Source organism: Erythrolamprus reginae, chromosome 8 (genome assembly GCF_031021105.1).
Source record: "Erythrolamprus reginae isolate rEryReg1 chromosome 8, rEryReg1.hap1, whole genome shotgun sequence".
Classification (NCBI taxonomy): Eukaryota; Metazoa; Chordata; class Lepidosauria; order Squamata; family Dipsadidae; genus Erythrolamprus; species Erythrolamprus reginae.
Window position 1 is genome coordinate 6,263,278 of NC_091957.1, and position 15,459 is coordinate 6,278,736.

At 45.4% G+C, this 15,459-nt stretch overlaps 1 protein-coding gene across 1 annotated transcript in view; it reads right to left on the reverse strand.

Annotated features, from left to right (window-relative positions):
- Positions 1 to 15,459, reverse strand: part of CAMSAP1 (calmodulin regulated spectrin associated protein 1) — a 42,531-nt gene that overhangs the window by 11,893 nt on the left and 15,179 nt on the right. Inside the window, exons 6-12 of the mRNA XM_070758707.1 lie at positions 12,248 to 12,389; positions 8,448 to 8,587; positions 8,245 to 8,341; positions 6,703 to 6,847; positions 5,884 to 5,975; positions 3,778 to 3,862; positions 551 to 2,999 (exon numbers count right to left, since the gene is read on the reverse strand). Of these exons, the coding sequence (XP_070614808.1) occupies positions 551 to 2,999; positions 3,778 to 3,862; positions 5,884 to 5,975; positions 6,703 to 6,847; positions 8,245 to 8,341; positions 8,448 to 8,587; positions 12,248 to 12,389 (3,150 nt within the window). The remainder of the gene's footprint in view (positions 1 to 550; positions 3,000 to 3,777; positions 3,863 to 5,883; positions 5,976 to 6,702; positions 6,848 to 8,244; positions 8,342 to 8,447; positions 8,588 to 12,247; positions 12,390 to 15,459) is intronic.

Here is a 15,459-nt window from a genome sequence, read left to right on the forward strand (position 1 = left end):
CATAATGAAGGCCTCCCCTCTCCTCTCGCTTGCTCACTTTGTAGCCGGTGCTTTTCCTTCGCTGTGGTGACTCCTCGGCTTCCCAGAGCGAAGGGAATGTTTCTTTTCTCCAGGCACTGGCAGAGGTTTATTTCCTCTCCAAGCGCTCAGAGAAAGGAAAATGCTCCGTTTGCTCTGGACTGCAAATCCTCCTTAAGCGCCACCGAAAGGCTCCTCTGGCAGCCCAGAAAAGCCCGAGATGGCCGGGATTAAAGAGGGAATGGCAGGAAACTGGCCGGGCCTTCGTGCCGCTCTCATATTTTCTGGGAATTTTTTCCGGGCTCGGGTTCTAAGTAGAAAATGGTTCTTAAGAAGAGGCAAAAAATTCTTGAACACCCGGTTCTTATCTAGAAAAGTTCTTAAGTAGAGGCGTTCTTAAGTAGAGGTACCGCTGTATCTGTATATACTATTATTAATTTGATTTTCTTCTGTATTTATTTTTGTATTTTCTTTTTAAAAGGAGAAAATAATAAAAATATTTAAAAACAAAAGATCTTGGTGAGCCCCTTACCTTGAAGAAGAACCCAAAGCCTGATTTCAGGTCCAGCTCATTGATTAAATCCGAAGAGCTGCCCTGGCTTTCCACTTCTTCCTCGCAAATTTTTAAATCGGAGAGGTCCACTTCGATGAGGCTGCCTTTGCTCCGGGAGGGCTCTTCCGCCGAGACGTTCCCCTTTCCCGAGACGTCGAAACAAGTGACGTGATGGAAGCCCTCCACGTTGCTGTTCTCGTCCTTGATGGCTTCTGAGAGGATGTTGGTGTCCCTGGAAGAGGACAAAACGAACGGCCCTCCTCTCTGGTTATCGTCGCAGAGACGGTAACTCTCAAAGTGACGTTTCTCCGGCGCGGTGCTACCTGGGGCCAGGTTGTTTTGGAGAGCCGTTTCGACCAGCGCCTTGGGCGAATGGTTGGATGGAAACTGTCTCAAGTGGGGCAAGGTGTCGACGCTGGGCGTCGGGGTCTTGATGCGAGGCGTAGTATGGGGACGGTCCTTGGCCACTTTGAGTTCAGACGGCCTTCCCGAACGGGGGCTCCGGCCTTGACCGAGCCGGGGTGGCTTGCGGAGATTGTTGGCGCCGGGAGGGGAGAGGGGTTCCACAAAGTGGACGGGGGCTTTTATCTTTTGGTCCTGAGAGACTCCTCCTCCTCCGCCTCGGGTTGAGGACAGGGCCGGGGCCTTCATGAGCAGCTCTTGCTGCTGAGATATCTTCAGGATGGCTTGCTGAAGGGTGCTGATGGTCTCATTCAGCTTTTCGATTGAGAGGTCGCAGTCGTTGAGGTCGGTGGATTCAAGGGTCTCTTCCAGGAGAGCCACCGAGACTCGCTTGCTCTTCTCGATTTCGTGGAGGGTGGTCTCTCTGGAGAGGGTCTCCTCCACAAAGCCGACCGTCTCCTGGACCTTCCCTTTGGGGATTTCGTCTTCGCCTGCCAAGACCTCCTCTCTCGTAAGGAACACCTCCGTTTTGGTATTTGGCACGTCTTCCTCCAGGCCTTCCCCGTTGTGCCCGGAGAACTCCTTGACGAAGTGTTCCGGCTTGGCGGATGGAGAGATCTCAGGCCCTTTCCCTTTCTTTACCACGTGCAAGAAGGCCGCCTTGCCTAGTTTTAGCCTCTGCCTGGCGGAAAGGGCCTCCACCTTCTTCTTCTGAGCCTCTATAGCTCTCCGCTTCTCTTCCAGCTGCATGTGGAGCTGGACCAGCTCAGACGCCAAGAGGTTAGCGTTGTCTTTGCTCTGCCTCGGAGGGCTCTGCTCCCTCCTGTGTTTCCAAGTCGTGAGTGGAACCGGGCAACACTCGGACCCATCCGGAGTGGTTTTCTGCGAGCTGCTTGTGCTGGATTTCGTTTCGTAACTGTTCAGCCTCTGGAGCTTCCTCTCTGCAAAGCTGGTCATCCGGGCACTCCCGCTGTTCATAGAGATGCTACTCAGCTGGGAAATGGTGCTCAGGCACGGGCTGGACCGCCCACTGACATCGTCTTTGTCTTCGTGTTCCTTGACTTTCATGTCTTCCTGAAGCTTGGCCGATTCTTCCTCTCCGATGTACTTGGCGATCAGAGGGTGCTCCTCGGCCGGCAGGTCTTGCTCGGCTTCCTCCATGTCCAGGATGGACGAGTCGGAATCCTGCCTGACCATGGTCCACGAGGTCTCCGCCCGGTGGGAACTGGGGCTTTTCAGATAACCAAGGTTGGCGCTGCCACCGCCGCCACTGGGCACGGCCTCCTCGGCTTTGCCGGTGTGCAGGAAGAACCCCGCGGATGGCCGCTCTTGAGAGGTGGGCTCCAAACTGCTGCTTGCTAGGGGGCAAAAGGGTTCCATCCTGACGTCCGAGTGATGCACGAGGGGCTCTGCCAAACTGGGACCTGCAATCACGGTTAGTTCAGAGCTGGAACCCAGGTTAAAAGTCCTGTTAAGGCTGTGCTCACCGTGAGTGCCGTTGGCTTTCTTACGGGCCAAAGCCGCGTGCCCCTCGCCCAGCCGCTTCGGCATGTAACCTCTCACTTTCCCTTCTCCGCACTCGTCCTCCTTGTTGGTGACCTGCTTCTCCTTGGCCGGCCGTAAAACAGCAGGCATTAACGGCTCCAGGAAAAAGCTCTCTGGCTTATTGTCCGTAGCTTCGCTCGGAGATTTTGGAGTCCAGGCGGTGCCGACAAAGCCGGGCGAACGAGCCGGCGGGGCGCACTGAAGTTCCAGGCCACTGTGGTTCGGGGTGGCACCGGGGCGGATGATGGCAATCAGTTCTTCCTCGTCGTCTTCCATCTCTACGTTGTTTAGCAAGCTTTTCCCGCTGTTTCTCACGGGGGCGGAGGAGGGGAGGGGTTGCTTCGGGGTGATGTTGATGATGTTGGACGCCAGGCTGTCTTTGCTGATGGACCTGGCCAGGCTGATGCTATCGCCGGAACTGGGGTCCGCGTCACTGCTCACCGTGGGGTGAAGACCAAATGGTGCGGGTTGTGAAAGGGGCCTAAAAGAGACAACTATTATAAGTATGCTTTGAGGAGAAGAGAGAAAATATATATTAAAAAATCTATATTTAACAACTATCTATCTATCTATCTTCTTTCTTTCTTTCCTTTCTTTCTTTCTACAGTATCTATCAATCTATCCTATCTAATCTATCTACCTACCTACCTACCTATCTCTTTTTATTTATCCAGCTAATCATCTATCACTATTTCTGTTTCTCTCTCTTTATTTATATATATCTTTATCTCTATCTATTTCTATCTATCCATCGATCTATCCATCCATCCATATCTATCATCTATCCATCTTTATCATCTATCATCCATCCAGCTTTCTCTCACTTTATCTATCTCTTTTTTTTTCCTTCCTTTTTTCTTTTGTCACTTTATCTCTTCTTTCTTTCTTTCTTTCCCTTCTTTTTTTTTCTCTCTCTCCCTCCCTCTCTCTTTTATTAAATGTATTGGCCACCCAGCTTACCAGAGGGTAACTCTGGACAACTTACAATATTAAAAAAGACAAAACTATTTTATTCAACAGAGCACAAATTAAAGGGAAAAGAGCACTATATCAGAATTGACCAAGTCTGCCCTAAAAATATACTTTTAATTTTTTTTAAAAAAAAGCCTTACAGGTTTACAGAGAGCGACTGAAGTTTTCTGTCTTTAACAGGTAGCGCTCGGGGATTTGAAATCTGTCATTAATTATTTGGTTCAACTTCAGTGCGGGCTGTCCTATTTTAAACAGGCCTGATCCACAAAGCAGCCGGCAGGGGTTACCTTTGCTTCTTCTCTGGCCACGCAAGGATCGAATCCCGAGGCTGCCCATCTGCCCGAGTCAAGGAATTAGACCGGTGTCGTTGGTCTAAAATTTAAAAAAAGGACCAAGAGATCATGCAATGTTTTTAACAAACACGCTTGCTGATATTTAAATCCTTAAATAAAATACGCTTATTCATTCTATTTATATAGTGGCCCGCTAAACACAAAACTCAGAACAGCCTGTCAGGATTAGCAATCCTGGGTGATATTTCATTGTATTACCATATAAGGTAAAAGGTAGAATGTAAGCATGGTAATGCTGAGTAGTAGGGTGTGAACTGCAATCTGATTGGGCCAGAGAATTATAAGATGCAAATCAACTTCACCATGATTTTAAGGTTGTCTGCTGTTTGCTGCTGATGGTGATGGTTGTTAGTTGGCTGGCTGGAGCAGTTCGAGCATGAGTTAAATATTGAGTAGAGTAGCAGCAGTGATACGAAGAAACCTGGATTGGTTGAATATCTACTTATATTCAGTAAGCTGAATATAGCTGATATTTTGCACTGAAGAATAAAAGTTTTGGTTTTAACAAACGTGCCTTCGTCATTTATCTGGTTCATTAATTGCCACAATATATTCTGGTATTTTATCTAGTCCTCCCGCGTTACACTGCATATACCCTGTTTCCCCGAAAATAAGACGTACCCCGAAAGTAAGGCATGTCAGAGGTTTTGCAGAATTTGCTAATATAAGGCGCCCCCCGAAAATAAGGCGTAGTCAAGTTTACATACGGTACGGTGGAAAAACATATGGTACCATTCAAAGCTGTTCATAGCGGTACCATAATAATGTGACGTCCCCTGCTGGCCCCTTCCATCGCTTTGTACCGTCCAGTACAGCAGACACGGTCTGCTGCTGTCTCACCGCCATTACAGTCTCCACTACAGTGCGTAGACTGTAGTTTCTCTGGTGGCCGGAAGCTGCAATAGCGGCAGTATACTGTTGTACCATATAAGTGCCGTCGTTTGTGTGTGGGGGTGCCATACTAACAGGTACTGTACCGTAATCAGTGTACCGTATGGTACTTTCTTTGGGGGTGTCAGCTTTTCTGCCTGTGAATTTGTTTTACAGTAGTCCCTCACCTATCGCTGGTGTTACGTTCCAGACCTGGCCGCGATAGGTGAAATCCGCGATGGGGAATTTATCGACTGATAGTACTTATTTAAGTATTTATATTGTAATTGTTTGGTAAGTTTTCATTGTTTTAAGTGTTTATAAACCCTTCCCACACAGTATTTATTTTAGATGCAGTATTTAAATACAGTATTTACAATTTTAGATTTTTTTTTTTTTAAAAACCTGCCGATCGAGTTCCGCAGGCTGTTTAAATCTGCCGATCGACTTCCTCAGAAACCCGCGATGAAGTGAAGCCGCAGTAGGTGAAGCGCGGTATAGCGAGGGACTACTGTATTTGAGCAATATAAGGCACCTGAAAATAAGACATAGCCCAACTTTTGGAGCAAAAATTAATATAAGACAGTGTCTTATTTTCGAGGAAACACGGTATATCCGGACACAGCCTTGGATAAACTAGTAAACCTCAAATCAGGTCCAGGTAAAAATAATACAGTGAACTAATAATAGCTGCACGAAAACATAAGGATGTAAAGCAAAACTTCATCCAACCAGGATCATAACACTTCCTGATCTGGGATCGAGGGAGGCAGGGTGGCCGGGGGGGTGAGAGTGGGATGGGGGAGGAAGAGAGCTAGAACTTTAATGCCTTTTGAAAGGTATTAGAAGCTCCCAGTAAGGTAATGGGGGCAGTTGGAAAAAGTAGAGGTGTTATAAGGGCATATTATGCCAATCGCCCTTATTAAGCAGGAGGACTTGCATGGCACCTGACCTCTTGAAAGGTCATTCCTCCAGGGATTAGACCCAGCTGTCCTTTTTTAAAAGAGGAGAGGGAGGGAGGGATGGAAGGAAGGTAGGAAGGTAGTTCGGCCCATCCTCAGGGCAGTAATAAAACGACTCTTCAGCAGTCACAACATCTTCACCCATCAATTCTTTCTCTCCCCATCTCGAAAGCTGCTCCTACGTGAATCACAGGAACTGGCCAATTACCTGCAGGGTCTTCCCCCTGTACCGTCTTCTGTTGCTTCTGCCTTAAAGGCAGCAAGGGGTGCGATGGGCTGAAAGCTGGACCTCCTTTGCCACTGTTGGGAAACACATCAGAGGCTCAGCCAGGTTTTTTAACAGGTTTTTCCCCCCACCCCATCCCGGAAACCCCTATCGCTCGACCTTTTGCAAGCCTTTCTCCCTTAAATGCCAATCACAGCAGAGAAAGAAAAAAACAACCACCCCAAATCCTGAAGTCAGGGCGATTTAGCCTAAAATCCTGAGCAAGCAACGAGGTTCTTCGGAAATTGACAACAATGGAGCAAAGGGGTGTTTTTAAAAAAATGAAATGAGGAAAGAGGAGTGAATAAGAATCTAGGCCTCCGGGGATTCTTTCTTCAAAATTAATTACTGTAAAAGTCCGCTAGGGAGGATGAAGCGGCTGAGACAGGAAGGAAGGGGGAAAAAAATCCAGGCCGGCAAGGTCACCGCACAAAGCAGTTCAAACACAGGATGAGATTATCCCGGAGGAAAGTAGGACAACCTGAAAGCCCAAATTATTTGGGTCAAGATGTGACGAATAAATCCAGGAAAATAAATTCGGAGAACAGATTTTTCTGCCAAGGAGCTGAAATGGGGAGCTTCTTCAAATGCCCCCCCCCCTTGCCCGCTTTGCGTTCTTGGATAGGTTAACCCTGTATGGAAGGGTGTCTGGTGGACAGGAGCAGAGCTTCCGCTGAAGCCTAGCACCCTGATCAGAACTAACAGGACACGTTTTGCTACCGTTCTCAGCATCCAGACCTTATTTCAGGACATTCGTAATACCTGCTGCAAGTTTCCTGCGAAGCTTGACCCGGAGGCTGCATGTCGGCTGAAGTGGAGATTGCCGGACTCGGCATGAAACTCCGCTTTGTGGCATTGGAAATGGGTACCGATGGGCGGCTGCTTTTCTGATGCAGTATGGTTTTAGCTAGAACACAAACACACGGGGCTAGTGTTAACTGGAGGAAAGAAAGAAAGAAAGAAAGAAAGAAAGAAAGAAAGAAAGAAAGAAAGAAAGAAAGAAAGAAAGAAAGAAAGAAAGAAAGAAAGAAAGAAAGAAAGAAAGAAAGAAAGAAAGAAAGAAGGAAAGAAGGGGGACGAGGGAGGGTGGGAGGGAGGGAGGGAGGAAGGAAGGAAAGAAAAGATCTGCCAAGATTTAATTTCACAACATATAGACAGATTTAAACCTAGTTTCAATTGGGAAAAAATGTATGTATTTTTGTTTGTTTGTTTGTTTTGATTTGATTTGTATGCCACCCCTCTCCGAGGACTCCTAGCAGGCCAAATCAAAAGAAAAATGCTTTTCTGATGCAGTATGGTTTTAGCTAGAACACACCAGTGTTGTTAGCTGGAGCGCCAACGTACAAAAAGAAAGAGAGAGAGAGAGAGAAAGAGAGAGATGAAAGGAAGAAAAAGAAAAAAAGGAGAGTCAGAGAAAGAGAAAAGGGGAAGATGGGAGGGACAGAGGGAGAGAAAGATGGATGGATGGAAGGAAGGAAGGAAGGGGAGAGTCAGAGAGAGAAAGGAGGAAAGGCGGGAGGGAGGAGGGAGAAAGGAAGAGAGAGAAAGAGAGAGGCATGAGAGACACAGACAGAAAGGTGAAAGGAAGGGGGGAGGGAAGGAGGAAGGAAGAAAAAAAAGAAGGAAGGAAGGAAGGAAGGAAGGAAGGAAGAAAGAAAGAAAGAAAGAAAGAAAGAAAGAAAGAAAGAAAGAAAGAAAGAAAGAAAGAAAGAAAGAAAGAAAGAAATCTGCCACGATTTAATTCCACAGCACATAGACAGATTAAAACCTAGTTTTAATTGTGGGGGAAATGTGAGCATCCTAGACTAGGCCAAGTCCCACACACATACATACACAAAATGCCAGGAAATTTCTAGAAGCCTGGTACTCTAACAGATCAACCATCCACAGACATTTCCTCTTGGTCTTCTCACCAGGAGTGGGATATCGCCATTGGTCTTTTTAGGTCAAGATGAGCCATGGTGGCGCAGTGGTTAGAATGCAGTACTGCAGGCTAATTCTGCTGCCTGCCGGCTGCCTGCAATTTGGCATTTTGAATCTCACCAGGCTCAAGGTTGACTCAGCCTTCCATCCTTTCGAGGTGAGTAAAATGAAGACCGATATTGTTGGCGGGGGGGGGGGGGGGGGGCAAGAGGCTGACTCGGTAAACTGCGTAGAGAGGGCCATAAAGCATTGTGAAGCAGTTATATTAGACTGTGCTATTGGTATTGCACTTGAGAATGTCCATTAGGGTAAAGAGAAACCAATTCCACTGTAAACGTTCTTTGCTACGAACGGCAAATCCTCCCAGCCCAAATGACTCACCATCTTTGACTTCTTGGGGGTCCCTGGGGCGCACAAAATCCGGCTTGACGTTCTCAAACCACCAGAATAATTCGGCAATGAAAACCATTACGTTGGGCTAGGGAAAAGAAGAAAGGGGAAAAAATGTATTATATTTCATATATAAACCAGATCGCCTGCCCCTTATTGAGAAGCGTTTTCGCCGCCTTCCCCCTCTCTCTTACCTTTAGAACTAACGGGGCATACAACATATCTTCCAAAGTGAGGTAAAAGCATTTGTTCAGGTACTCATTGGCAAATTCTCGAAGCAACTGGATGTTATAGATGCTGTCTGCAATCGATGTTACCTCTTTCAAGCAAATTTCTAGGAATTGGAAGGAAGGAAGGAAGAAATAGAATGTTACCCCCAAAATAGCCTCTCGGTTTCCATGGCTCCAGACAGAGGACATCAACAGGAACTTGAGATTGTTTGAAGGCTGCAATATTAAGTTCGCCCAGCCAAGAGGAAGTCAAGAAACTCTTAAGCATTGAAATGCTGAGCACATCTAGAAAATTCAGGTCTTGTGTGTGTGTGTGTGTGTGTGTGTGTGTGTGTGTGTGTGTGTGTGTTTTTAGACCTACACGCATTTTAAAAAGACTGGCTTAACTAGCCCAGTTCATCAAAGGACACTTTTAGTCAATAAGTGATCCTAAAATAAAATTATCTGTCTCCTTATAGGTAGTGATCCCTCTATTATCGCGAGGGTTCCGTTCCAAGACCCCTCACAATAATCGATTTTTCGCGATGTAGGGTTGCGGAAGTAAAAACACCATCTGCGCATGCGCGCCCTTTTTTCTATGGCCGCGCCTGCGTAGATGGTGGAGTTTGCGTTCCCCGCCGCCCACGCAAAGGGGAAACCCCGATTTAGCTCCTCGCTGCTGCTGCGCTACCGAGCAGATCAGCTGCTGGGCGGCCGAAGGAACCTTCCCTGGGTCTTCCCCCTCTTGCTGGCAGGCGGGCGAGCGGCGGGCATCAGCGAGGAGCCAGGGTTTCCCCTTTACGTGGGCGGCCGGGAAGACCCAGGTTGGGGGTTCGGGGGGGGTGCTGGGAAGCCCCCCAGGCCGGCTGCGACCTTTTAAAACAGCCGCGCCGCTTCCCAGCTGAGTCCTGAAGCCAAACGCGGAAGTTCGCCTTTGGCGTTTGGCTTCAGGACTCAGCTGGGAAGCGGCACGGCTGTTTTAAAAGGTCGCAGCCAGCCTGGGGGGCTTGGGTTCGGGGGGGGTGCTGGGAAGCCCCCCAGGCTGGCTGCGACCTTTTAAAACAGCCGCGCCGCTTCCCATCTGACTCCCGAAGCCAAACCCGGAAGTGGTTTTTTTTTTTAATTAATTTTTTTTTTAAAATCGCGATATAGCGTTTCGCAAAGCTCGAGATCGCGAAACTCGAGGGATCACTATACTCTGATTCACTTCAACCAAACATTTAATAGAGTTAGCCTGGTAGTACAATTTATTAAGTAATCATTGCATGGCCCTATCTTGTTATAAGATCTCATCCAAGAAGGGTTATCTTTTGGAACGATAACTCCAATTGTGCAGATGGGGAGAGAGACAAAGAGAGGGAGGGAGAAGAGAGAAAGAGAGGAGAGAGAGAGAGAAAGAGAGAAGAGAGAGAGAGAGTAGGATCTATGACAATTTGCCACAGTCAACTTCCCATAGCCAACTCGCCGCAGGATAAGTTTTACATGTATATCAAAGAAATGGCAGAATGGAATCATTAAAGAAATGATTCCAAAAAGAGGGTCAGGATGAAATGTGAATGACAAAAATCCAAGTGTGTTTTTTTTTAAAAAAATAAAAAATAAAATCACTAAACTGAATTGTTAAATTGTCCAGCGGCGAGCAGGCCATGGTGAGCTAGCTGCAGCAAGTTGGACAGGGTGAGTTTGTCTCGTGGCGAGCGAGTTGTCCCCTTAGGATTGGGGGTATCTGCTTTGAGGAGGGGACTTCTCCATTCAAAGTATCACCCAGAAAAATACATCTCAAGTCAGAGGCCAGAACAAATATAACAATGAACATCCAGTTAAAAATTCTAGAATACAGTATAAGATAATAAATAACAGGGGAAAAAATCTATATTGGAATCACAATTTGGCACCCAGTCTGTCAGTTACACATAGCCTAACTACACTATGATATCAAACCATAAACTGTGAGACCATTAAATACTAAATACTAAAATGAAAAAAAAAATAGTAATGCAAAAGGGCAAAAATAGTAACTGCTACGGTAGCAGTGTAAAATAGCTACAGGGGATTAATCACATGTTTCTCAGTTCCCAAAACAGTGACAAAGAAGAAACAGCCTTGTTTAAGAAGCTAATTGCAGCACATCACTTATTGTCCATAAGGGCAAAGAAACTGATTCCCCCCCCTCTTTCCCGGTTACAGAAAATCTGATCGGAGCAAAAATGAAGCAGTTTTGTTCTGTTGATTTCAGCCACAGAAAGATGCTTTAACGCGAGATAAATATCCCCACTGCGATGAATATCACTGGGTGGCGATTACTGGGTAGCACTGCGATCAATGAGCCGGGGTGGCGCTGCAGGCTACTTCAGCTCACTGTAGTTCAGCAGTTCAAATCTCACCACCGGCTCAAGGTTGACTCAGCCTTCCATCCTTCCGAGGTGGGTCAAATGAGGACCCAGATTGTTGGGGGCAAGAGGCTGAGTCTGTAAACCACTATAAAAGCACTGGGAAACAGTATACAGTGATACCTTGTCTTACAAACTTAATTGGTTCCGGGACGAGGTTCTTAAGGTGAAAGGTTTGTAAGACGAAACAATGTTTCCCATAGGAATCAATGGAAATGCAATTAATGCGTGCAAGCCCAAAATTTACTCCCATTTTTGCACTGCTGGGATTCCCAAGAGGCTCCCCTCCATGGGAAACCCTACCTCCGTACTTCCGTGTTTTTGCGATGCTGCAGGGGAATCCCAGCATCGCAAAAACGAGCGCTTCGCTGGCAACGGAAGACCGGAGGTGGGGTTTCCCAGTGAAGGAAGCATCAGTGAAATCGCAGCATCGCAAAAACACCGAAGTCCTCGAAACCCCACCTCCGGACCTCTGTGTTTCTGCGATGCTGCGATTTCACTGAGGCTCCCCTCGCTGGAGGGGAGCCTCCGGGGAATCCCAGCAGCGCAAAAGTGGGTGCTTCGCTGGCAACAGAAGTCTGGAGGCGGGGCATCCCAGCGGCCGCGGTGGGTTTGTAAGGTGAAAATAGTTTGTAAGAAGAGGCAAAAAAATCTTTTAACCCTGGGTTTGTATCTCGAAAAGTTTGTATGATGAGGCGTTTGTAAGACAAGGTATCACTGTATAAGTCTAAATGCTATTGCTAACCCGAAGCAGGTTAGACTGAATCACTCCCTTAGAATATGATAGACTTATAAAGGACACCACAATCCATCAAATATCAGTTAGCTGCCACCTTATACTTGCTTGTGCTTCGCTGCTGTGCGGCAACAAGCTGCCATGAACTGTGGGGAGGTGGAATGCAAGGGGGAATGCTTGGGGAAATTAAAGTAAGTGCAGTATCTCTTCGAGATGCTGCCTCAAGGTCACCCAGCTAGAAGGAGGAAAGAGCTAAGTACCAAAGGATGCTTGGATTGAAGTTTATGAAAACATTGTGCCTGAAACTGATTGGTTATAGAGAGGTGGGCAATGAGAGACAGTTAAGGGAGGGTCTGACAGTCCCTTATCACTTTGGCATCTCCCTAACCTTCGATTCAGGCAGGATTATTTTAAAGAAAGAGGCACGGTGGCGCAGTGGTTAGAGTGCAGTACTACAGGCTACTTCTGCTGATCACCGGCTGCCAGCAGTTTGGCAGATCGAATCTCACCAGGCTCAAGGTTGACTCAGCCTTCCATCCTTCCGAGGTCGGTAAAAGGAGGACCCAGATTGTTGGGGGCTAGATGCTTAGAGAGGGATGTAAAGCACTGTGAAGCGGTATATAAGTCTAAATGCTATTAAACTCTAGTTAGTGACATACCATCAAGCTTCATTTGTTCAGGGCAATAATAATGGATGACAGCCAGCAAAGCAGCTCCATCGCTACAGTCCTTCATTAGGTCTTCAAGTAATGGGAAAAAGGGCAGCTGTCGACTCGAGAGGTGGTCTCGGCGGTAACGTACCTGAGGATTGAAGGCAAAACCTGTGAGATCTTCCATCCTGTTTCCCATTCATTCTGAGTTCATCGGTTTTATTTTTACCCCACAACCCTCGAAGTCGACTGTGATTGGCCCAAGGTCAATGAGATTCCAAGCTGGGTTAGAACTCATTTTTTCTCAGGGCTCTATTAAAATATTTCTGCCCTGATTTAAACCAACTTTCTATTTTACAAGGGGTTATAATCTTTTTGCTGGTACAAGCGTTCGGTTTTGTGAGTAATTGCTTGCTAATTTTGGAATTGTCTTTCTAAAGGCAGACCCTGCACAAAAGCTAATATTCTTAAGAATACTATTCTTTTTAACTTAATGTTCTTAAGAATACTATTCTTTTTAAGCTAATATTATTATTTTTAAGAAACATGTCGGGGGGGGGAATACAAAGTTCAGAACAGGCAAAAAGTTGATAATCATCTAATTAGTATTTTCATTACAATGGCATGTCTCTTTTTCCACCCACTATCAACACATACTAATTTAACTATTAATCTGATCCTTGGCACTCCAAATCCTTTGGCGCTCCAAATCAACAACTTACTTCAATTGTGTGTCTCTGACAAAATAATTAAGGCAACCACTTCCAGCATTTAAATTAAGCATATGAAGCACCCCCAAAGATTCTTCGCATGTTATTGAAATATATAAATATATTAATCTAAATATTTACATTTCAAAGGTCACTATAAAATATTGCAAAAAAAAAGAAAAAAATGCAACCGAAAGCTCCACCGGTTTAGCAGAAAAAGCACAATAAGTAAAAAAAAAAAATTGCAACACTTCATAAAATTATATTGAGATCTTACAGCCTTTTAACTGATACTTACCAGAGCTATAACTATTTTTCTCTAGAGTAACCCAAAACATAAAACATAAATTTGCTATTCAGCTAAGTAAGGTTATCATGTCTCCATATGAAACATTTGAGGAAAGCTAGGGCTGAGAAATTATTTTTGCCAATCAATCTTGGCTGTTTGAAAGCTCTGAGAAGAACAGAAAAATGCAACATCACAATCAGTATTGAATCTGAAAATTGGTATCAGCTAGGCAAGAGGTTAAGAAGGTTTGACAAAATTTCAAAATCATATTGCGAGGGACGGGGGGACGGGACTGAGGAATATAACTTAATTCATAGGACAAATGTCCCCTACAAACATTTGAATTGTGATAAGATACTTTTGCAAAGACTTGCTTTTTCATTCAGCCTGAGGCTTTCCACAAATTGTTGTGTAATGTGAATCATACTGTACCATGGAGCATAAGTCACTAGATGTACGTATCATGTGCTTCGTAAGGCATGCACAGCATCAGTCTTAAGCAAAAATTATCGCCATCGTTGCAAGCTAAAAGATGGCAACCAGAAATCATATATAAATTCAATTTTAATCATCTTCTTTTAACGACCCCATAATCCCTTGCGGGTGGAGTCTGGGCAATTTAACAGAGCTATCTGAGTGTTTTAATGGCTGGATGACCTTACAGTCGCCAATGCGGAGTTTTGTTCAGCAGAAATATTTTCAGTGTGCCCAGAGAGAGAAACAGCTATGTTCTACTTAGGATTAAACTCACCGCCTTCTGAATGTGAGGCGAGAACTCCAGCCCCTAGGAAATTATATGAGCAACATTCATATAATTTCAATTTAATGTTACGTTAAATCTTGAGCACAATTATTTCCCACAGTAAGGTGAACCGGTAGGTTTAAAGTCCTCGATCTAGCCCCTCTTTTTTCACAAAAGCCAAAGCAGCAAAACGGGAATTGAGATTTCTGTTCAAATTGCAGGGCCTTCTTAGAAGATTCGAAGGATTCTTCCTGAACTGTAGCCTTCCTTTGGAGAGGTCTAAACTGTATTTAATGTTAGCAATCACAGTGAACGGCAAGGACTTTTGCATGGGGTGGCAATCTTTTTGTACCCTACCTAATATCGTTTGGGAGAGACAGAATTTGCTGACCTCTAGGCAGAGTCTGCCTTCTCTCAAAAAATTTAAGATAGATTCAGGTTAAAAGTCAAGGTCAGAGTCCGGGTCAAAGCACTCCTCAAAGTTCCAATTTATTGCTGGAGCCATCATGTTGCCCACTCAGATTGTGCCAGCGTGGGCAGTCCTCCTTCTGCTTCCGCCCAGGTGGGTGGGCATGGGATGGCCTTGAACTCCTCGAAAGAATGCTTTTTGGCTGCATCTGTTCCCTCGTGAAAATCACCCCTCCCAAGTTCCCATCAATATCAGGCCTTACATAGATATTGTGTCAAGCCGTTAATTTATCACCAACTTCTGCATTGGCTTGAGAGAAAGAATCAATGGACTGTTTTAGGGGCGCTTACGCTGTGCTAAATAAACTTATTTGTAACCCGATGTTTACAAGCTGGAGGTAGCCTCGGGCTGGCAGTTACTCTTCCAAAAATCTCGACCATGGCTCGCTAATCTTAATTAGCACCCTACGCCCTGGTATCAGAAACAGTCCAAGTCAACATTTATGAAAACCCTGAGCGTTCTGTCAATAATGCTGTTCTGAAACAGGGTATTTTATGACAATACGCCATAGGGCAGCTGGATTTCTAACTTCCAGTTTAATACAGCAAGTATAGGATCAAAGAAGACTGGGGAGAAAGTGAGCAAGATGTAAAAGGACCACGTTGAAACAGCCCTTGTCCATTTGCAAATGTTGTGTGGAACCCCACCAAAAAATAGCAACTCTAACTAGGGTCAAATTGGGAATCAGTCTTAATAAAACACCGAAGAGTTCTTTTTTTCTACAAGAACTGTATAGTTAGATCTTATAAGTGACTCTGGAGGTGTTGCAGTCCAACTCCCTTCTCAAGAAAGAGACACTATACTTTTCTTTAAAACTTCCAATGATGGAGTACCGATAACTTTTGAAGGCAAGCTGTTCAAATTGTCTCCACTGTTAGGATGTTTCTCCTTAATTCCAAAGTTGCTTCTCTCCTCAGTTAGTTTTCATCCATTGTTTCTCGTCTTGCCTTAGAATAACAGAGTTGGAAGGGACCTTGGAAGTCTTCTAGTGCTTTGGAAAATAAATTAATC